This window comes from Sorghum bicolor, chromosome 1 (genome assembly GCF_000003195.3).
Source record: "Sorghum bicolor cultivar BTx623 chromosome 1, Sorghum_bicolor_NCBIv3, whole genome shotgun sequence".
Lineage (NCBI taxonomy): Eukaryota > Viridiplantae > Streptophyta > Magnoliopsida > Poales > Poaceae > Sorghum > Sorghum bicolor.
In genome coordinates this window covers 23,963,963-23,986,772 of record NC_012870.2, presented here as the reverse complement: position 1 = coordinate 23,986,772, position 22,810 = coordinate 23,963,963, and the positions used below count along the sequence as shown (strand labels likewise).

The window sequence follows — 22,810 nt, the reverse complement described above, 5'->3', positions numbered from 1 at the left end:
TTATGCTGGCGCATGACAGAGGATGGTTGACCGTGAGTGGATGTACACGGGATTCAAAGACAAGACCAATGAATGGGTTAATGGGACCGGGGAGTTCTTGGAGAAGGCATTTGGCCCAGCTTCTAAAGGGGCGATTCGAGTGTTTTGTCCCTGTAGCAAGTGTAAGAACCAGATAAGGAAAGAGCAACGACAGATGAGGAAAGATATTTGGACGAACGGGTATGTTCCAAACTATACCCGTTGGATCCTCCATGGGGAACCCCAACGGGTTACGGAGGTGGTGGTGAGACCGGACCTCCAGGGGTTTGATCAAGATGCCGGAATGGCAGACTTGCTTGAAGACAACGAAGCTGTTCAAGGATTGGAGGTGGTGGAAGAAGATCCAGAGGCGACCGCAAAGGCGTACTATGACATGATGGAGGCGGCAAAGGAGCCCCTTCACGAGAAGACCCGCATTTCTAAACTGGATGCCATTTCACGCCTAATTGGGTTGAAGTCGTCACTGGGCATCAGTCGGGAAGGTTTTGATCTCGTGTTGGCAACTGTTGGTGGGCTGCTTCCGGAGGTGCACTGCCTGCCGAAAAACACGATCGAGTCACAGAAGCTCCTTCGTGCACTCAAGATGCCTTATCGCCCGATCCAAGCTTGTAAGAACGGGTGTGTCCTGTTCCGGGGAGACCACGAGGCAGCAACACACTGTCCGGAGTGCAAAGCCTCTAGGTACGTGGAGGTAGAAGGCAGTGACGGCACTAAGAAACAGTCTAAGATCCCCGAGATGGTCGTACGACACCTTCCAGTACTACCGAGGCTGCAACGACAGTACATGACACAGGAGTCCGCGAAATAAATGACTTGGCACAAGAATGGCAAAAGATACAGTGACAAGATGCAGCACCCGGCGGATGGTGATGCATGGAAGCACTTCGATGCCATGAATCCTCGCATGGCCGAGGAGGCTCGAAATGTACGCGTAGCGCTGGCAACAGATGGGTTCAACCCGTTTGGAATGATGGCGGCCCCGTACACTTGTTGGCCCGTGTTTGTGATCCCCCTCAATCTTCCCCCCGGCGTCATGTTCGACCCCAAGAACGTGTTCTTGACGCTGATAATACCTGGACATCCGGGCAACAAAATGGGTGTGTTCATGCAGCCAGTGTGGGATGAATTGCAGAAAGCTTGGGATGAGGGGGTGCTGACGTATGACCGAGCTACGAAGACGAACTTCACGATGCATGTGTGGTACCAGTACTCAATGCATGACTTCCTGGCGTATGGCTTGTTCAGCGCGTGGTGTGTTCACGGGAAGTTCCCTTGCCCAACATGCAAGGCAGATGTGATGTTCACCTGGTTGGCCAAGGGTGGCAAGTATTCTTCTTTCGACAAGCATCGTCAATTCCTAAAGGAGGACGATCCACTGAGACTTGATAAAAAGCACTTCACGAAAGGTGTTCAAGTCACCGGCCCCATCCCTAAGGAAAAGAGCCCAGCTGACATCCTTGCACAGATAGAGGCTCTCGAAATTGATGACAATGGTGGTTTCAAAGGATATGGTACCGACCACATGTGGACTCATATATCGGGCTTGACTAGGCTCCCCTACTATAAGCACCTTCTTCTTCCACACAACATCGATGTAATGCACACAGAAAAGAATATCGCCGAGGCACTTTGGGCAACACTCCTGGACATTGGCAAGAAGTCAAAGGACAATGTTAAGGCTAGACTGGACATTGAAACTATTTGCGATAGACCAAATCTAGTGATGAAGACCCCTGCACCAGGCAAGAGATGGAAGAAGGGGCCGGCCGATTACATCCTGAAAAGGCAGCATAGGAAGGAAGCACTGGAGTGGTTGTCGAAGCTAAGGTTCCCTGATGGGTATGCGGCGAATCTGAGCCGGGGAGTGAACTTGCTGACTGGCAAAGTCTTAGGGATGAAGAGTCATGACTTCCAGATCTGGATTGAGCGGCTCCTTCCTGTGATGACCCGGGGATACCTACCCGAGCCGGTGTGGCGCGTCCTGGCAGAGTTGAGCTTTTTCTTCCGCCAGCTTTGTTCCAAGGAGTTGTCTCGGGACGTTTGTCTTGAACTGGAGGAGGCTGCACCTAAGTTGCTCTGCAAGTTAGAGATGATATTTCCACCGGGCTTCTTCCTGTCCATGCAGCATTTGATTTTGCACCTACCAAGGGAGGCACGATTGGGGGGGCCCGTGCAGCACCGTTGGTGCTATCCAATCGAGAGGTGTCTAAAGCTTCTTCGGAAAAAGTGTAAAAATAAAGCCAAAATTGAGGCTTTTGTGGCAGAGGCATTCATTCTGGAGGAGGTTTCCACATGCACACAGGCATACTATACCGAGAAACTTACGAGACCACGAGATCCAATCCCTCGTTACAACATCGACGAGAATTCATGCACTCTCAGCCTTTTCAAAGGGGATCTCGGAAGAGCAGGAGCAGGGACCCCTCGTTACTTGCGGCATGATGAGTGGCACACTATCATGATGTACTTGTTGTTGAACCTTGAGGAAACGATTGATTATCAAGAGTAAGTTCTCGATGAGCTTGTTCCATACTACGCCACTATCCTCCACCTATTGATCCGACCCCCTTTATCTATTGTTTCTCCAGGGACTTTATTAATGAACACTGGAGCTGCAGTAGGGCTCCTACTGAGGATGAGAAAGACCATCTTCTCAGACATAATACGCCCGATTTCGTCAATTGGTTCAGCAAAAAGGTAACTGTCTGCCTAACCTCGACGCCACTTTGCTCCTATGAGCGAGTAACTTAACTATCCACCTGTCCTAACCGTGCAGGCTAATTGTGATGCGGAAATGAGTCTTGCATTGAGATGTGTGGGCCAAACCTTCGATCGACATGTCAAGTCATTCGACGTTTATGACGTGAATGGCTATCGCTTTCGCACGAGAAGCTACGAAGAGAAACGGGGCAACCTAAAAACCACGTGCACCGGAGTTCGGACTCCCGGCACGGATGGGAACGACTATTACGGCATAGTCGAACAGATATTGGAGCTTGACTTTGGCAAGTTCCTAGGTTGTAAGCCTGTGATGTTCAAATGCCAGTGGTTCGATCCCCAGGTCACAAAAAAGGACCTTAAGATTGGGCAAGTCGAAATCCGACAGGATTCCAAATATGGAGGAGACGATGTCTATATTGTGGCTAACCGAGATGCCAAGCAAGTTTATTACCTCCCATGGGCAAACCAGAATGACAAGCGCCTTGCGGGTTGGAGCCTTGTGCAGTTCGTATCGCCACGCGGTAAAGCGGCGGTCCCGAACGATGATGATTACAACTTTGACCCAAGGACAGATGAGTTCTATCAACCTGATGGGCTAGAAGGTAGGTTGGAGATAGACATTGATTCGTTGATGAGTATGGAAGTAAACAACGAGATCGATGAGGACGAGGGTGATGAGGTGCACGATGCTGAGGACATACGAATCCTAGATGCCTGGAAGCTGCGACGTGATGAGGAAGTTGGGGAACATGTAGCGCCTAATGATGAGGACTTAAGAGAGCTCGACAATATTGATAGTGATGACGGCAGTACTGATGACGAGGACGAGCGCTCGCCAGCAATATTGCCGTTTGCGGAGATAGTTTCTAATCCATGTAATATTGATACTGTTATTTATATTACCTTACATTTATGTTTTCTTTACAAGTACTTGCAATCTACTAATACTAACTGTTTTAATGTTTGTCATTGCAGGCACTCGACAAAATGCCAGGAGGAGGACGGTCGCGCCGACAAAACGTCAGGTCGAAGTACATGCACCACGTGGAGCCCGACCACCACGAGGAGCACGAGGACGAGGAGGACGACGAGGAGCTTGACGTGGAGCCGTCGACCAGCAGGGGTCGGAGTAGGCGGAGGACTGCCAGGAGTAGGCCGGTTGACGATGAGGCTACTTGTGCCGGCGGCGGTGGTGACGACGATGACGACGAGGAGGACGGTGGCGGTGGTGGCGGTGGAGACGACGAGGAGGAGGACGGCGGCGGCGGAGGTGGCGGTGGCGACGACGACGAGGAGACTGGAGGCACCTCGGCTTCCACAGGCACCGCGAAGAAGCCCTTCCAGCGCGGGCCCGCTAGGCTTCCTGAGCAACCGCCGCGCCCTGAGGACCGCCCGCAGATCGTGATCTCTGGGACGTAAGTATCCATTGTTGATTTCTGTACTTGTTCTTATTTCATTTTTGAATTAAAACTGCATACTAACAATTGTTGTGCTTGTGCAGTGGCTGGAGAAAGGTGTCGGCCAGGAAGTGTTCGCCCCATGTCACTAGCATCCAGGGGCGAGTGATTAAGGCAAACTTCCCTGGCTTGGTCACCATCGAGGAGAGGACGATCGTGCCCGACAAATGGGCATACTACTTCCTAATCAAGGACGCAGATGGGGAAGTCCTCGCTAAGAAGATCAAGAGGCAGTTCTGGGTGAGTCTTTTAATCGCAACGCATATCTCAATACTACACATTTGTTGGACTTTTCTCAAACAATGGAATGATGTTTGATGCCTGTGTGCAGTTGTACTATACGTTGGCTGAGGGGCAGGACCCCGACGTGGCGGACCGGCATCAGGACAAGGTGTGCGAGTCGCGGCTAAAGGACATGTTCTACGAGGCGCACACCCAGGCCGTCATCTCCTACTACGCCAACTTCAGGGAGATGAAGGTGAATAAGACCCAGGCTAGGGAGCTCATATGTGACCCGCAGACCGACCTCACCGAGGAGCAGTACATGCAGGTAAATAAGTAGGAAAACATCCGCTATGATTCCTTATGTGACACATTCAACTCATTATCTGGAAGATCTAATACTTGAATGACATGCAGACACCTCCGGGCTGGTGCAGCAAGTACGTTGACTGCTGGCTTACGATTGTCAGAGGGTGGCAAACGCCGGAGGCGTACGCGGACCACAGAGCACGTCGGGTGAAGCGCTTGGAAGAGATGGCGAGGTCCGGGATCTCACACCACCAGGGGAGCCAGAACCTCAGCGAGTACATGGAAACATGGGTATGATTGTGTTCAACCATTTCTTATAGCGCCAGATTTCTTATATCTCTACTTGTAACCATGTTTTCTGTTTTCTTCGCAGAGGGAGTACCATGACGGGCAGCCCATCAACGAGTACATGGGGTGGGCCCTTGCTAACAAGGGCAAAGCGAAAGCGCCCTCCACCACGTACAGCTCTTCGGACGGGCCCGAGAAGTACACCAGCCCGGTCGTGTACGACAAGCTCACCAAGTACTCCGCCGCAGCTCGAGAGGCCCATGGCGACAGCTACGACGTCACCTCCGAGCCCATAGACCCTGAAATCGTGATGAGGTTGGGAGGAGGGAAGCAGCACGGTCGGTTCTATATGGCCCACAGCGCCATTGATCCGTCCTCTGTCCCGACGCTGGCCGAGATCCGAAAGGAAGACCAGCGTAGGGGCACACCGCGGGTCCCCATAGCGCCTCGGCAGCAGAGCAGTGCGCAGCAGATCGCGGGTCTTCAGGTAAGTGCAGTTTCATTCGTCGTTCTACCGTTTCACAAATAATGTACCTTGCCTTCAAATACAATCCACCATGCTCGTGTAATATTGCAGGCCACGGTCCAGGAGGTGCTAGCCAACCAGAAGCAGATGGCGCTTGCCTATCAGGAGCACGCGGCCTCAGTTGCGCTGCACTACCAGCGGGCGTGGTCGCAGATGTCCCAGCACATGCGTGCCATGGGAATGAGTGAGCCTCCTGCCGCTTTCTTCGCTCCCCCACCAGTACCTCCACTGCCGCCTTTTCTTGCACCTCGTCCGGTGAGTCCCTACATTGCCTATTGCTTTAGCTTGTGATGCCAGTCCGCAGGTACTAATTCCATCACTTGGTCTTTGTGCAGACAATGTCCGAGGGTTCGAACCCAACTCCAGGTGGTAGCCCTCGAATGGGTGCTTCTCCACAGGGTCCTGCTCCACAGCCCGGTTGGGGTCCTTTCCAGAGCCTCCTCACGCAGCCGTTCGTCCCAGGTCCTCCACCGACGCAGGGGTACTCATGGCCGCCGCAGGGGCAGCCAGGGCCGTCTCAGTTCCCCACGCAGCCGGGGTACTCGTGGCCGCCGCAGGGGCAGCCCAGGCCGTCTCAGTTCCCTCAGCTGCAGCAGCTCGGCAACTGGCAGTACTCGTGGCAGCAGCCGCAGCAGCAGGGGAGTTGGTCTCCGTGGGAGGATGCTGCGGGGGGCTCGGGGACCCAAGGGGACGGCGCCACGAGCTAGGTACCTTCTATTCCTGACTTTGGAACTTGTTGTGCCACGTCGGACATGTTTGGCCCATGTTGGCCTTGTATGGATGCATTTGGAGTTGTATGCAAGACTTGGGACTTGTGATATGGATTTGTATGCATGAATATGGATTTGATGCTATATTATTGTGAAATGGCGTATTATTGTGAATATATGTGATGAATATGTGCTGGTGATTATTGTATGCTTGTGATTATATGTGCTGGAAATGGAAGAAAACAGAGAAAAAAAGGAAAAAAAAATTTTCAGGTTTGCCGATGGCCGTGACCATCGGCAAACTGACCATATCTTTGCCGATGGCCAGGGCCATCGGAAAAAAGGTGACGTGGACTCAGAACCTGTGGCCAGCTCCGCCATGTTTGCCGATGGCCACGTGGAGTCAGCCATCGGCAAACAAGCCGTGAGACTGACGGCGGCCAAGTGACGTGGAGGCTTTGCCGAAGGGCCCCGCGGCCATCGGCAAATCCTTTGCCGATGGTGTATATTTTTGCTATCGGCAAAGTTTTGTTTGCCGATGAATTAGTTGCCGATGGCTTCGAGCCATCGGCAAAGACTCTGGATCCGGTAGTGCGCAGAAAAAGCCCACTTGCAGTTGCAGCCAGTCTCATGTTTTTGCTGACCCCCAAGCTAGAATCGCGTGTTGCTATTGCTAGCTAGTGGGGACGTGAGCGTACGTGCAGTTTTGGACTTTGGATGGATGAGAGCACCAGATCATCCTGGATTACGGAAGTGTCTGACCTCCAACAAGATCCATGCACCATGCTCCAGTGCTTGTGCACTGCTGGGTTCCATCAATTAGTATATATTTTTATTTAAACAAGAACTCAGGCCATTTTATTTTCTTTTTCAGGCCTTGTTTACTTCCACCCAAAATCCAAAAACTTTTCAAGATTCTCCGTCACATCGAATCTTTAGACGCATGCATGGAGTATTAAATATAAACAAAAATAAAAACTAATTGCATAGTTTGATCGAAATTTACGAGACAAATCTTTTAAGTCTAGTTAGTCCATAATTAGATAATAATTACCACAAACAAACGAAAATGCTACAGTGTTCCGAAATGTTTTCGGGAAGGAACTAAACAAGGCCTGTCTCGGTGAAAGTGGAAACACACCATCGTCCCACTACCACGTGTACCATACGTGACCCGTTCGTTTTTTTTATTTCCCTTCACTTTTCTTTCAGGCTAAAAAGAGACGACCATATATATAATTCAATCGGGCAGCCACTGTCCAACGTACAGATCGCAGATGTTGAGAGCCATGCAGGGCACACACACAGAGAGAGAGAGAGAGAGAGGAGACTGACGAGAAGATCGACTCGATCATCAGGTTCCGACAAAAGCAGTTGCCCGGGAGTAGTGCCGCCCTGTATGTATGTGCAAAAACAAGAGCACGGACGACGCCGTGTGCACCCACACACGACGATCGCTCGCTCTCTCGCTGTCGATTCCTGCTTGCTTCGCACCAAAGCAACGCGACGACTATCGACACCACGGGTTTATTTATAATAATTATTAATTTGTGCTTCTTGAATAGTACTTGAGAGAGATAACCTTCAGGTTGATTGCGGCCTCAATTCTATCCTTGCCGCAGTCAGCATCGTCGATGGCGCCGTTGCTGGAACTAGTCCGGCCGGTACATCACCCTCAAGTTTCAATCATGGACGTATTATCCCAACCTATTTTTGCTCCCTTTGTTTTTGCAGTTTTGTTTCCATGAAACAAGGGAGGAGACGGCCGAGGCTGTGCGTCTCGGTACGTCCCGATCCGATCCCCTTGCGGCCGGCCTGGCTAGCGTGACTTGCCCACAGTCGTCGCCCATGTGCGCTGCATCCTAATGATGTTCCGAGCCACGCAGGATCGGAGGAGCTGATCGAAAGCAACCCAAACGCTTGAGTCGCCGTGCGAGATCGATCGATGTAGCAACGACGACAAATTAATCTTCCATGCACCGGCGGGCGGCGCGGCGCCTAGTGCAAACAATCGGACGTTGAAACTATAAACTTGGGTTCGTCGTGGACGTGGAAAACCCGTCGTCCGGCATGGAAGATTTGCCGGCCGGCGGCGACTGAAGGCCAGTGTGTCCTGCGCCGCGGACAGGGACATCAGGAGAGACGCAGACGCCCAAAGGTTGGTTCTTCCATCCAGCTCGCGTCGTCGGGTTCGCTTCATCGTTGTCGTTTGGCCGTGCCCGCGCGTCGTACGTTTCCCACCCGACTGCGACGTGGCGGAGGCGCGAGGGCCGGCCGTCAGGGGAGGGAGCCCTCGCCGTCCACCGAGGAGAAGTCGGAGACGTCGCCGGCCGCCGCAGTGCGGCTGCTTCGACGTATGGTGACGGATCATGGACGCGGGGTGACCGCCTGACCGGTGACGTCTGATGCGAGGGGCGATGCCGACATGGCATGGACATGGGGACTTGGGTCGTTCAGTTCGTTCCAGGGCGGGTGGGGGCGTATCTACGGCAATGATTCAGAGCAAGCGAGGACGAGGATGGCCCGTGCTGGCCTGGCCCTGGCGGCTGCCGCCTAGCCGTGGATATTGGCATATTGCGATGCAAGGAATCGCCCGTTCAGGCGTCACGGCGCGGCGTGCATGGTCGGCACGTGGCGGGGTTCAGCAATAGTACTCTCTCCCTCCATCCACGAAAGAATCAATTCCTAATATCCGTACCAGTCAAATTTTTTAAAGTTTGACTAACTTTATAAAAAAGAGTAACAATATCTATAATATAAAATGCACATTATATGAAAATATATTATATGATGAATCTAATAATACTAATTTGATACTATAAATTTTAGCATTTTTTCTACAAATTTAGTCAAAGTTTAAAAAGTTTGACTTAGGACAACTCTAGAAATTGACTCTTTCGTAGACGGAGGGAGTATATACAATACAGTGTATGCTGAAGACTGCCAGAAATCAGCTCTTGTTTAGGTCAAAAATTTCAAAATTCAAATCTTACCGTGTATATATAAAGTATTAAATATAAATAAAAAATAATTATTTGCTACAGTTTATTTGGACAGTGTTCAAATCCAAACCTCCAAGAGTCCAATTCCAACGTTGCGCGTTGTACACACACAGAAAAATAAAAAGGGTACAACGTTACAGCGTTTGCATTTTATTTTCGTCACGGGAACCTGAGTTTTTTTTTTTTTTTTGAGTGGAGCACTGTCTTTATTAATTCACTACGTACCTGAAACCTAAAAAATATTCGCCAACTCAACAAGGCCGAATTCACTGGAACCCGAGCTGCGAAAGGTTCGGCTCTGCTGGGCCATTCAGGCGAACCATCGTGGACGGACTAACCAGAGGTACCCACTTTATACTAGGCTGCTCGGCACAGATTTGGCGCATCTAGCGTGCCCGTTACATTGTCGGCCTACTTGGTCTGGAGCAAAACTTAATATCTTGGGCCGGCCCATACTATATGACTCACGTGGATGGGCTGCTGCTGTCTGTTCTTTTCCAGGCAGCAAAACGAGGAGAGTATCACCTTCTGTGGTTGTGTAGGCACGCTGCAATTCGGGCTTCCATTCCATTAGACTGGGCCTTAATCGGTTGGGAGTGGCAATGCTGCTGCGAACTTTCGCTTCAAGTGCCTGGGCTGGGTATCTATGGAGTTTTGGTCCATGATTAGTACAAATAAAAACGCTGAATGCTGAATGGAGGTAGTATATGTAGTAGGATCAATGGAAAACTACGAAACAATATAAATAGTCTTCCTGAACCTAAAACGGAATTGAAAGTAATTCTATTCAATTTTCATCTGCCAGTCGCTCTCTTGGCTTTTTAATCATCTGTTACAATATGACGTTTTTTAGGTGTACAGTTTTTTTATTGTTTGCCATGACATGTATTGTTACAGAAATACGTTTTCCCCTCATTTAGCTACTAATGCTGGAGGGTTTGCTAATCACAATCTTTTTGGGCCTTTTAGTAACTTTATCACTCTGAATAGTAAATGTTAAAGGTTTTGATGATATTATGCTTTGGTTGTTGAAGGAAGCGCCGCAAGAGTATGCAGAAAGGAATAGTATGTTTTTCATTGAGATATCTGCAAAAACGGCTGATAACATAAACCAACTCTTTGAGGTGTGTATCAGGAGCATATTGCGCATTATTTTTGACAAAGTTACTAATGAGAACACAAAAAGTATCTAGGCTCATTATTTTAGTTTTTGGAGTGTTGCAAAAGTGTTGGCAAAAAGACTGAAGACTGGCAGCAAGAGAAGCGGAGAAGGATCAGATGTTTAGTGCCTTGACTGCACTGCTGACTAGTTCCTTCAGTATCAAGAAACCCCCGATCCCAATCAGGATCAAGGTGGTCTAAACAAAGCACGATCAAGACCATACGCTAGTCAAATCTTCTGCAGTTATCATTTCTAATGTGTTCCCCACGTGACGAAAATTTTGAGTATGGCTGCTGGAGTCTGGCCCATCCAAAAGGAACTCCCAGAACTTGTGAATTTGGTTTGGGTCATTGTCTCTTGTGTGCTAGTTGTCTTATTCTTGGAGATTTAAAGAACAGATTTACATGTCAAATCATTGATATTTTTTTACAGGTTAGGTGTAGCAGGTCTGATACTTTCCTATTCTCACCACCACAACCAAAAGTAACCTTTCTGTGTGGATATTCTGACCAGCACACTGAAATGTTGAGCACATTTGCTCCACGTTTAGTCTTCCTGCCACAATATGTTCATGTTCTGCTCCCAGTTTAGGTCTTTGGGGCAATCACCTTAACCTAATGAATATCTCTGGCAGGAAATCGCGAAGAGGTTGCCCAGGTCATCATCATCTTGATGACTTGAGCTTGATCAGCGCAGATTGCCTTTTAAGCAGCCTGACAAGGTACATTGTGTAATATACACTACCAATTAAATAAGCTCGGGTAACATCTGCCTGTCCATTCATAAAAAAAGACTGTTCCACATTAAATCATTTTTTCAATCGAGAGCTGCAAATTTATATAGATGAATGTGGAAAAGAATTCGGAATTATTTTTTCTTTAAAAACGCAGAAGAGTTGTGTTTCATTGTATTAGAGAGAAGAGGTTCACACCAGCCATGCGCTATAAGTTGTGCTCATCTTTTAGCTCACACAAAATCGTGTTAACAAAGGGGAAGCACCCTGAAAGTCAGTCCATGGCCGATCAGCTCTGGTCTTCTTAAACCATTGTGACCTGATTTGTAGTGTCCAGGTCATTACCTCCAAATTGGGGATGCCTAAGCCTCCAAGATCCAACCGCCTCAAAACCTTTATCACAAGTCACCAGACAGCAAACTCCATTAGCCTTCAACAAATTCTCCAGTAAAATCGTCCGTGAAGTCTAGATATTCAGATGCTCTGTTCCCTACTTCCCTGTCCAAGCTCCTTTCACTAACCTTTTTTTTTTTTGACAAAGCCTTTCACTGACCTTGAACCTGTAGCAGCCCTCCACCTGTTCTCTCAATATGTGATTGATGCGCAGGGAAGCTTCGAATTTGAAACCTCTGTTACCTACATGTCTTGCCATCATTTTCAGCTTGACTTGACTTCTGAATCAGAAATACCATGAATCAACAATTGATTCAACTCTAAATGTAGAAATCAGTGATCATGTCCCTATCCTCATAACTGTAGCCGATGAATTCTTTTCGTCCTTGGCTTTGTTTAGTTCCGAAAAAATTTTAGATTTCGATACTGTAGCACTTTCGTTTGTTTGTGGTAAATATTATTCAATTATGGACTAACTAGACTCAAAAGGTTCATCTCGTGATTTACAAGTAAACTGTACAATTTGTTTTTGTTTTCGTCTATATTTAATGCTTCATACATTTGTCACAAGATTCGATGTAACGAGGAATCTTAAAAAGTTTTTAAATTTCAGGGTGAACTAAACAAGGCCCTTATTTTTGCTTGGTTTGGCCGGTGCTGCAAAGCATTTAAGCATGATAACTGCATTAACTAACTCCAGTCACTAGTACCGGACAGTTTGGGCGAATGTGGTCAAATTTTCAAAACTTTGACCATCAATATTTTCCAAAATACTTAGCTTGGAGAGGAAAAAACATGTGTATATTTGTCTTGAAAAGTATAATTTAGTTTTGTCATAAATCATTAAGTTTTCTAACTTTGATCTCGTTTATAAAAAGATATATTAATATTTACAATACCAAACAAATATACTATCAAAAAATTTCATGATAAATTTAATGAAACTAATTTGATGTCATAGAAGTTTGTGCATTTTACAAATTTATCGAAGTTAGACAATTTTGCTTCCCACAATGGAAAACAACCTACATTTTGAACAGATAGGTATACCCAATACTTTAGTAGTAAAAAAGAGTGATCATTATTAAAAGTCGAAGACAATTAAAAGTGAATGGTGTCAACCATTTATGACTGGAGACAGTGGTAGTGGTAGGGTTTCAACTCTTTGGACGGTTACCTGGCTCTCCGGCAGGTTCCGTCATTCCGATGAGAGCTATACCAGATAAAAACTACCTAGTAAAATTTGATTCCATCAGTTATGTTGAGACTTCAAGTAATTTTGGTTAAGTACTGTAAATTTTCGGTATTTTTACCTGACCTGTCATCCGAGAAAGATCATCTGGAAAATGTTTGGTGGTGCACTAATAAGGGCCTGTTTACATGCAGCCAAAGAGCTAAAACTTTTGGAAAAATGAGCACGTTTTGGAAGAATGGATCTAAACGGAGGCTTGTAAAACTTGGCTGTAAAGATTAGGAATTCGAGACCTTGGAGCCCTAAAACTGTGTAAACTTGCTTAGAGACCCGTGTCATGTCTCTTGCAGACCAAAAAATTGTGAAGCATCTAAACACCTATTTGAATGTAAAGTTTATGGTATGTAAAGATTTAGGATCTAAACGACGGGAAATTCTTTGTTACCTGGTTATTGTGTTGGCCAAGTTGTTATCAGACCGAAAATCCGCGTTTGACTCGCTACAGAAACGAGAAGAAAGTGTGGATCTTTCTTCCATTTTTATGTGATCATAGAAAAAAGAAATAAAATAGTCAATTAGTAGTTGCTTTTGCAGTTCTACCTCAAATGTGTTCATGTCCGCTTGCTTGCCTGAGACACAAATCCTGCCACCTACACATTGCTGGTGTTCTGCTCCAAGTGGGAAGAGATCGATGCGCGCCACTGCCGGCCTCCCGTTTCTTCTGCTTCTCTTCCATCTCCATGGCCTCAGCCATGCGGCGGCGCCAGCAGCCGGCGGCGGCGGTGACGGCCAGTTTACCTACAACGGCTTCACTGGCGCGGGGCTCGACCTCGATGGCATGGCCGTGGTGGAGCCGGACGGCAAGCTCATGCTCACCAACGTCACGTCCCAGTTGAAGGGCCACGCGTTCCACCCGGCACCGCTCCGCTTCCACGACAGGGCGTCGGCGGCGTCGGCGCAGAACCGCACTGCCCGGTCCTTCTCGACGACCTTCGTGTTCGCCATCGTCTCCGACTACGTGACGGTGAGCGGCAACGGGCTGGCCTTCTTCGTCGCGCCCAGCAAGAACCTGTCCGCGGCGTCGCCCAGCCAGTTCCTCGGCCTCTTCAACAACCAGAACAACGGCAACGCGACCAACCACGTCTTCGCGGTGGAGCTCGACACCATCCTCAACCCGGAGTTCCGGGACATCAACAGCAACCACGTCGGCGTCGACATCAACGGGCTGGTGTCCCTCGCCGCCGAGCCCGCGGGGTACTACGCCGACGACACGGACGGCCCGGCCTTCAGGAACCTGTCCCTCTTCAGCGGCGACGCGATGCAGACGTGGGTGGACTACGACGGCCGGGCCGCGGTGCTCAACGTGACGCTGGCGCCCGTGGAGGCGCCCAAGCCCAAGAAGCCCCTCATCTCCGTGGCCGTCGACCTCTCGGCGGTGGTGAACGACACGGCGTACGTCGGCCTCTCGTCGTCGACGGGTCCGTTCCACACGCGCCACTACGTCCTCGGCTGGAGCTTCGCCGTGGACGGCGCTGCGCCGACGCTCGACTACACGAAGCTCCCCAGGATGTCTCGCGTCGTCACCAAGCGACAGTCCAAGGCGCTCGACGTGGTCCTGCCGGTGGCCATGCCACTCCTCGCGCTCGCGGTCCTGGCCTGCGTGTCCCTCCTCGCGTGGCGGCGGTTCCGGTACGCGGAGCTCCGGGAGGAGTGGGAGGTGGAGTTCGGCCCGCACCGGTTCGCCTACAAGGATCTCTTCCACGCCACCGATGGCTTCGACGGCAACCACCTCCTCGGCGTCGGAGGGTTCGGGCGCGTGTACAAGGGCGTCCTGCCGGCGTCCAAGACAGAGGTCGCCGTCAAGATCGTGTCGCACGACGCGACGCAAGGGATGAAGCAGTTCGTCGCGGAGGTCGTCAGCATCGGCCGCCTGCGTCACCGGAACGTCGTGCAGCTGCTCGGCTACTGCCGGCGGAAAGGCGAGCTTCTCCTGGTGTACGACTACATGCCGAACGGCAGCCTGGACAGGTGGCTGTACGACCACGGCACGCCGCCACTGAGCTGGGAGCAGAGACTCCGCACCATCAGGGGCGTCGCCGCCGGCTTGCTCTACCTACACGAGGACTGGGAGCAGGTGGTCATCCACCGCGACGTCAAGGCCAGCAACGTGCTCCTCGACGGCGAGATGAACGCTCGGCTCGGCGACTTCGGGCTGGCGCGGCTGTACGAGCGCGGCGCCGGCCCGCAGAGCACGCACGTGGTGGGCACAATGGGGTACCTCGCGCCGGAGCTCGCGCACACCCGGCGCGTGACGCCGGCCACGGACGTGTTCGCGTTCGGCTCCTTCGTGCTCGAGGTGGCGTGCGGCCGGCGGCCCATCGAGCGCGGAGACAACGACGGCCGGTTCTTGCTGGTGGACTGGGTGCTGGAGCTCTGGCACATGGGTGCGCTCGCCGACGCCGCGGACACGCGGCTCTGCGGCGACTACCCCGCAGAGGAGACCGAGCTGGTGCTGAAGCTGGGCCTGCTGTGCTCCCACCCGGTGCCCGCCGCGCGGCCGTCGATGCGGCAGGTGGTGCAGTACCTCGACGGCGACGCGCCGCTGCCCGAGCCGCCGGCGTCGTACCAGAGCTTCACCGTGCTGGCCATGATGCAGAACCAGGGCTTCGACTCCTACGCCGCGTCGTATCCGTCCTCATCAGCGACTGTAACGAGCGCGGGCGCCATGTCCTCGGAACATTCCGGTGGAAGGTGATCGAGACCGCGAGCCGCGACGAATTCTGAAGTCTGCAGTCAATTCTAGGCCGCTGCCGATCAGAGAAGTGTCACAGGCCTAGAATGGTGACCAATGTGACAATTAATGAGGATCCGAGCATCAACAACATGACTTAGGACTCATCAGTTAGAGGTGAATGACGCCGGAATTTTTCATAGAAGTCATTCCTTCTAAAACAAACGGGGCCTCACATGATTCATGACGCCGGGCAGATGCCAAATGTGCAAATGATGCATCATTGGACTGCTTAGAGTTGTTTTTGGCACAGTTCAACTTCACTAGTAAAGCTGTTTTTTTAGAAAATAGTTTTACGAGTGACTTTCTAGATGAAGTTGAGCTGTTTTTGAAAAGTATTTGGCAAAATAGCTTCACCAACTATTCCATGCATAGTTGAGAGAGAGAAATGAGAGAGAGAGCTGCAATAAGCTACTTTTTTCAGCTTTATCTCAACTTATGTCTTTATGAGAGGAGAGAAAAAATAACTTCACTCGTAAAACTATTTTGGAAATAAGTGTTTGACAAAAAAAAAGCTCACAACAACTCATAAAGCTGTTGTAAGCTGTACCAAATAGGCCCTTAGTACTTCCTCCGTTCCAAATAATAAGATATTCTAAAAATCTTGAAGATTCAAAGAATCTCAAGTTTGATTAAAATTATAAAAAAAATTATGAAGATTTATGACATCAAATAAGTATACGAAAATATAATTAATGAGAAATCTAATAATACTTAATTGATATCATAAGTATTATTATTTTATTATATAAATTTAGTCAAAATGCTTTAACTCTAAAAAATGACTTATAATTTTGGATGGAGCGAGTATTTCTTTTAGTAAAATAAACAGTAGTCCCGAACTTGTCCTCTGGTTGTTATCCAAGTTTTTGAAATCTCAAAAACAGATTTTTCCAAGTTTCCAACTTATCTAATGTACTATATTGGACTGCTTAGAAATGTGACCCTTGGCAACAAGGACTAGCGGCGGCGAGCGAGATGGCCATCGGAGCACCGGATCTGCGTCTCGTGGGTTCACATCCGTCGACCCTTCCTAGATCCGGCGCCTCCAGGCCATCGGACGAGGACACGTTTCTACCAGCTAGTTGATGGCTGGCGGACGGACACGGTCGCGGGCGAGCGATGGCGGCTGAGAGCGTCGACCTCCAATCCCCGTGCGTGCTGGCTGCAGCGGCCTCTCCAGTGGCCTGCAGCGGCAGAGGCCGACCGACTCCCAGGCAGCGCACGTACACGGCGCGGCAGCAGCGTGCTCATGGCCGGCTGCTCGTGGTGCATGGCGGGCGGTGGTATGCTTGAACAAGTAGCGAAAGCGGCGTACCTAGTGCGTTGGGAGGTGCCAGTGACTAAGCCAAAAACTTTCGGAAGCCCGGATATTTTTTATTGTGCATAAATATTTATTTAAAAATATATAATATTTTTATATAATATAAATATAATTTTTCTTTCCGCTTTGTGGATGAGCCCGGCCGGCTGACCGGGGTCGCCAGGCGGTGGCTCCGCCAGTGGGAGGTGCTAGTGTGTTGAATCTCCACTTTTCTTTTCTACGACCGGTGATGACTCATGGATTAATGTGCAATGAAAGTGCCATACGAGGTGCGTGGGAAGGTGCTCCACCTTTGCGAACCATGTCCTATGCCTCTTTGCTCCCTCTCTATATTCTTTTATCTCTTGAGCCGAACATGGTATTTTTTTTTTTTTGAGGGCATATGCTCTCATCTGTTAGATTCATATTAAAATATATGTTTGTACACTTCTTAATGTGAATTTAATAGGTGAGAGCATGTGCTCTGAAGGACACAAAAAAAAACTTTACCTCTTGAGCCTACTTGGCGACGGACATGGCTAGCATTGCAATTGACTGTGAATGTCTGCCTTTGGCACCTCTACTTCGTCGCTTTTAGTCCCCTTTCCATTGTGCTCCATCACAGAGAAAGGCTTTGGATCGGCGTAGCTACGTGGGATGGTGTAGTTGCACAATAATCGTGGTGCAGCGGCGAGTATGTTGTTCTGCTGTGGCGTTCTCCGGTGATTCGTGGTTGTCTCACAGATAGCGCCAAGGCTTGCTTGTGGCCTATGCTAAGTTGCTTCTGCTTTCCCTTTCATCCGTTCATTTTCCGTGCTTGCTTGGCGACGGATATGGGTGGTATGTTGCAAGTTCGACTCCTATCATGAGCCGGTGAGTGTTCGCCTTTGCCGCCTCTGCTCCGTCGGCGCTCTCCTATTAGTATGGTGTCATCAAATCTTATGCGGGTGGTCCACCTCTTCCGTCGTCGCCCTTCAAGGATTTCTCTCCTTATTTTGGCATTAGATTATGGTACGTGGAACCCGTATATGCTGTGAAAGGTGTTGCCTTTAGCTTAAAGGGAGATTGTTGTCTCTGGTGTGCCTTGGTTGGAGTATCTCTCACCACCTTTAGTCCCCTTTCTATTGTGCTCCATCACAGAGTATGGCTCTGGATCGGCATAGCTACGAGGGCTGGTGTGGCAGCACAATAATCATGGTGCATGGTTGAGTATGTGTGTGGGTGGGTGGTGGTGTTCTTTGGTGATTGTCTTTTGATCAATGCCTTGGCTTGTGCAAGGTTGATGTAACCATGACTTCTTATGCTCTCTGCTCTATCTCTTCACACCTCTTCTCTTAAAACTATGTACACTTTCTGGTATGTTAGGCCTTGTTTAGTTCTAATTTTTTTTTGCAAAATAGACATTGTAGCTCTTTTGTTTATATTTGACAAATATTATCCAATTATAAACTAATTAGACTTAAAAAGTTCGTCTCGTAAATTATAGGTAAACTGTGTAATTAGTTATTTATTTTATCTATATGTAATGCTTCATGTATGTACCGTAAGGTTCGATATAATGGTGAATCTAAATTTTTTTGCAATTTTTTAAAGCCTTAGAAGTATGCTGAATCTGTTCAAGCTTTTAGCTCCTTCGATTAAATATAAGTAGGTGGGAACTCCCCCGAATTGATCGAAAGAAAAGAAAAGAAAAGAAATTATGTGGCCCTCACTTTGTCAAGAGCTAGAGCTAAGACACGTGGGATCTAATGTACTATATTGGGACGTTACCTTGTCTCGTTGGTACATGGACCTGGAGTCACTCCAAAACCAAAAGATGTCACACCTACCTTGTAGAGGACTGCCACAGATTCATCAGTACTAGGCGAAGCACATGAAGTGGTGTGCTCAGGTCAAATCTAGCGATTAGTTCTGTCCTGTTCAGCGCGTGGAATTGTGTGGTTATTTAGAGTTTGTTTGGTTGCGGGCGGTATTTACCGCATGTTATATCAAACATGTTACATCAAATATTTGGATATATATAAAGTACTAAATATAGATTATTTATAAAACTAAAAATATGGCTAGAGCGTAATTTGCAAGATGAATCTTTTGAGCCTAATTAGTATATGATTAATACTGATTGTCAAATAAAACAAAAATACTACAGTACCTGTTAAACTTTAACAACCTCATCCAAACACCGCTTGCAACGAGATGCACCATTGACGGATGTGACAAATTTTAGTGCCACTTGTTATAGTACTGATTTTTTTTGTTTCTAACGGTTTGATTGGATCCCACGCAACTAATAAACTAGCTAGCGCCTTATCAATCATCTAACTAAAGTTTAGGTCAACTTGCCGTGCTGAAAACATAAACATGGAGCATTTTCAGGCGACACTCAAGTCGTGGTCCAAAAAAATCTCAGAGGTACTAGCTCCGCTCTATTATCAGTGACATGTATACTGATCGACACTTGCAGACGAAATTTCCTGCTGGCGGTCCAATTAGTCTTGGTCAAGAGGTCCATATCACCATGTGGGTGTGTCCACATTGATTTTGATTTATCTGGCCACGATGAGTGTTCAGGTTACATCGTCTAGATGCACTCTTGACAAATTTTAGTGCCACCTGTTATAGAGTACAAGTAGAGATTTCCAATTGAGCACGACACCGTGAGCGATGACGTTCAGATACAAGTATACTATACACATGCAGGTCGTGGAAGGAAATGAAACGCAACCACAGTTCATTTGCAGTCTTACGCCGCCCATTGTTGAATATGGATGACGAATGATGGCAGGTCGCTCTCGCTCTCATGGTGACCTGCCCTTTCTTGCAGTTGTGGGTCTCCATTGCTCCCAGCCTCAAGTGTGAAGTGTGCTAGCTACTACTGTACTTGATTTGGGACTTGCTATCACAAGAGTAGATTTCGTGGCTTGATGACTTCGCGAGACGACTAATGGAGCCTTCGTCAGTGTCCCTGTGATGTGGCAACAAGTGTGCAGCGCCATGGCTGCTAACCGTGTTCTGCCGATGGTGGTGGTTGCGGTAATGGTCGCCGCCACCAGCCATGGTGGCGCCGTGGAGTTCGCCTACAACGGCTTCGGCGGCGCGGGCTTGTCGCTCGACGGTACGGCGACCGTCACGCCGGCCGGTCTGCTTCAGCTCACCAACGACACCAACATGTCCAAGGGCCACGCGTTCCATCCGGACCCGGTCAAGTTCCACCGGGCGCCGGCGGGGACAGCTGGTGCCGCCGCCGCGGCGGTGTCGTCCTTCTCGACCACGTTCGTGTTCGCCATCGTGTCGGAGTTCCTCGACCTGAGCACCAGCGGGTTCGCGTTCCTGGTGGCGCCGACCACGGACCTGTCCACGGCGATGCCGCAGCAGTACCTGGGCATGTTCAACGGCACCGACAACGGCGACGCCCGCAACCACGTCTTCGCCGTCGAGCTCGACACCGTGCGCAACCCGGAGTTCGCCGACATCAACAACAACCACGTCGGCGTCGACGTCAACAGCCTCAACTCCACCGCGGCCGCGCCGGCGGGGTACTTCGACGACGACGACGACGGCGACGGCACGTTCCGGAACCTGAGCCTGATAAGCAGGGACCCCATGCAGGTGTGGCTGGACTACGACGCCGCGACGGCGGAGGTCACCGTGGCCATGGCCCCGGCGCGCCGGCCCAGGCCCCGGAGGCCGCTCATCTCCACGAAGATCAACCTCTCGATGGTCATCACGGACACGGCGTACGTCGGCTTCTCGTCGGCGTCCAGCATCGTGCTTGTCAAGCACTACGTGCTCGGCTGGAGCTTCGCGCTCGACGGCGCCGCTCCGGCTCTCGACTACGACAAGCTGCCGAAGCTGCCTCGCATCGGCCCAAAGCCACGGTCCAAGGCGCTGACCATCGCGCTGCCGATAGCCACCACGGTGTCCGTCCTCGCAGCGGTCGGCGTCGCGTGCTTGGTCCTCCGACGGCGGCTCAGGTACGCCGAGCTGCGCGAAGACTGGGAGGTGGAGTTCGGGCCACACCGGTTCGCGTACAAGGACCTGTACGACGCCACCGGTGGCTTCAGGGACAAGCGACTGCTCGGAGCAGGCGGATTTGGCAGGGTGTACAGGGGCGTGCTCCCGGCTTCCGGGACCGAGGTTGCCGTGAAGAAGGTGTCTCACGAGTCCAGGCAAGGGATGAAGGAGTTCGTCGCCGAGGTTGCCAGCATCGGCCGTCTCCGGCACCGTAACCTTGTGCCATTGCTCGGCTACTGCCGGCGCGAAGGGGAGCTCTTGCTGGTCTATGACTACATGCCAAATGGCAGCCTCGACAAGCACTTACACTGCCATGGCGGCGACGACAAGCCCGTCCTGGATTGGGCTCAGAGGCTTCACATCATCAGAGGTGTGGCGGCAGGGCTACTCTACATGCACGAGGAGTGGGAGAAGGTGGTTATACATCGAGACATCAAAGCAAGCAACGTGCTCATCGACGGCGAGATGAACGGGCGGCTGGGTGACTTCGGCCTTGCGAGGTTGTACGACCATGGCACGGACCCACAGACCACGCATGTGGTCGGCACCATGGGGTACCTGGCCCCGGAGCTGGTGCGCTCCGGCAAGGCGACCACACTCTCCGACGTGTTCGCCTTCGGCGCGTTCCTACTGGAGGTTGCCTGCGGCCGGAGGCCCATCGAGGAGGAGGAGGAACATGACGCCGCCGCCGTTGGGGTTGGGGACCGGTTCGTGCTCGTGGACTGGGTGCTCGGGCACTGGCGCAAGGGCTCCATCACCGGCGCGGTGGACACTAGGCTTGGCCTGGAGTACGACGCCACGGAAGCCGATCTGGTGCTGCGGCTGGGGCTGGCGTGCCTGCACCCGTCGCCGGCGGCGCGGCCGACCATGCGGCAGGTCACGCAGTACCTCGACGGCAGCGCGCCCTTGCCAGAGCTGCCCGCGACCTACCTGACGTTAGACACGCTCGCGGGCATGGAGGGGCACCACTCTCTCTTCGACTCCTGGTTCGTCTGGCGTCCAACCTCGACGGCGGCGACGAGCGTCGCCACCATGTCTGGAATCGCGCTCTCCGGCGGCAGATGAGATGACACGGACAGGTACGAGTCCGCCCTTTGGAGTGGAGGCTGCGATTGGGGGAGCGATGCTAATTGTGATGTTCCACTGCGATTTGGCGTGATGCTAATTTTGATCATATATGGATAATCTTATCGAGTAGTATTTGTTTGTTCTTAACACAAAATTTGTTGATCACAAATTGTGGTATCCCACTGGATGAGGACAAACAACCCTAATCTTAATCCGTTCTCTAGGTATGCTCTTACCAAACTTCTCAGTCAGAGTACATGTGCGTCAGAGTTCTATATTGTAATTACTAGTATCTTGAAAATAGATAATAGTTCACTAACTTTATGTCTATGTGTTCTTCTGTGCTATAGTGTCAAGTGTCAATCGAGAGAGAGGTAGGGAGAAAAGTTTTAACGACAGGTAACATGTTTCACAGCACAAACTAATATGATTGGAAATTCCTCTTTCACGAGAATGTGTAGGAGAACTATGTCTTTGAATAATGTTGCTTGGAAGTTTCCTTCATAGATTCCAACAAAATTAATGGCTAATGTGAAGTTTAGGTAAAAGCAGTGGAGGATATATAATTAATAAACAAGGACATTTCAGTCAACATTCAACAGGGCTGGTCCAATCCAAATAAAAAGGACGCGCGGACAAAACAAATGCAATCTGCAGCAGTGCATTTGATCATGATCATTCTATCGGTGGCGCCGTTTTATCGGCTCCATCCTAAAAAATGATTTGTTTGACTTGTGTTCAAACTATCGCTGCAAGTTTAGTCGCAACGGCAGCTTTTAGTTTTAGTATAATATACTAGGTAGCGTACCGTGCGTTGCTACGGGGTAACTAAACTTTTGTACTAAAAATACACGGATAGCACGATAAGATAATAATACTA

General features: G+C 49.9%; 1 protein-coding gene across 1 annotated transcript; it reads left to right on the top strand.

The window, feature by feature from the left end:
* On the top strand, positions 13,192-22,376 carry LOC8059319 (L-type lectin-domain containing receptor kinase IV.2). Its single transcript, XM_002467131.2, has 2 exons — positions 13,192-15,470; positions 20,221-22,376. The coding sequence occupies exons 1-2, from the start codon at positions 13,368-13,370 to the stop codon at positions 21,925-21,927; spliced, it is 3,810 nt and encodes a 1,269-aa protein (XP_002467176.2). The 5' UTR covers positions 13,192-13,367; the 3' UTR covers positions 21,928-22,376.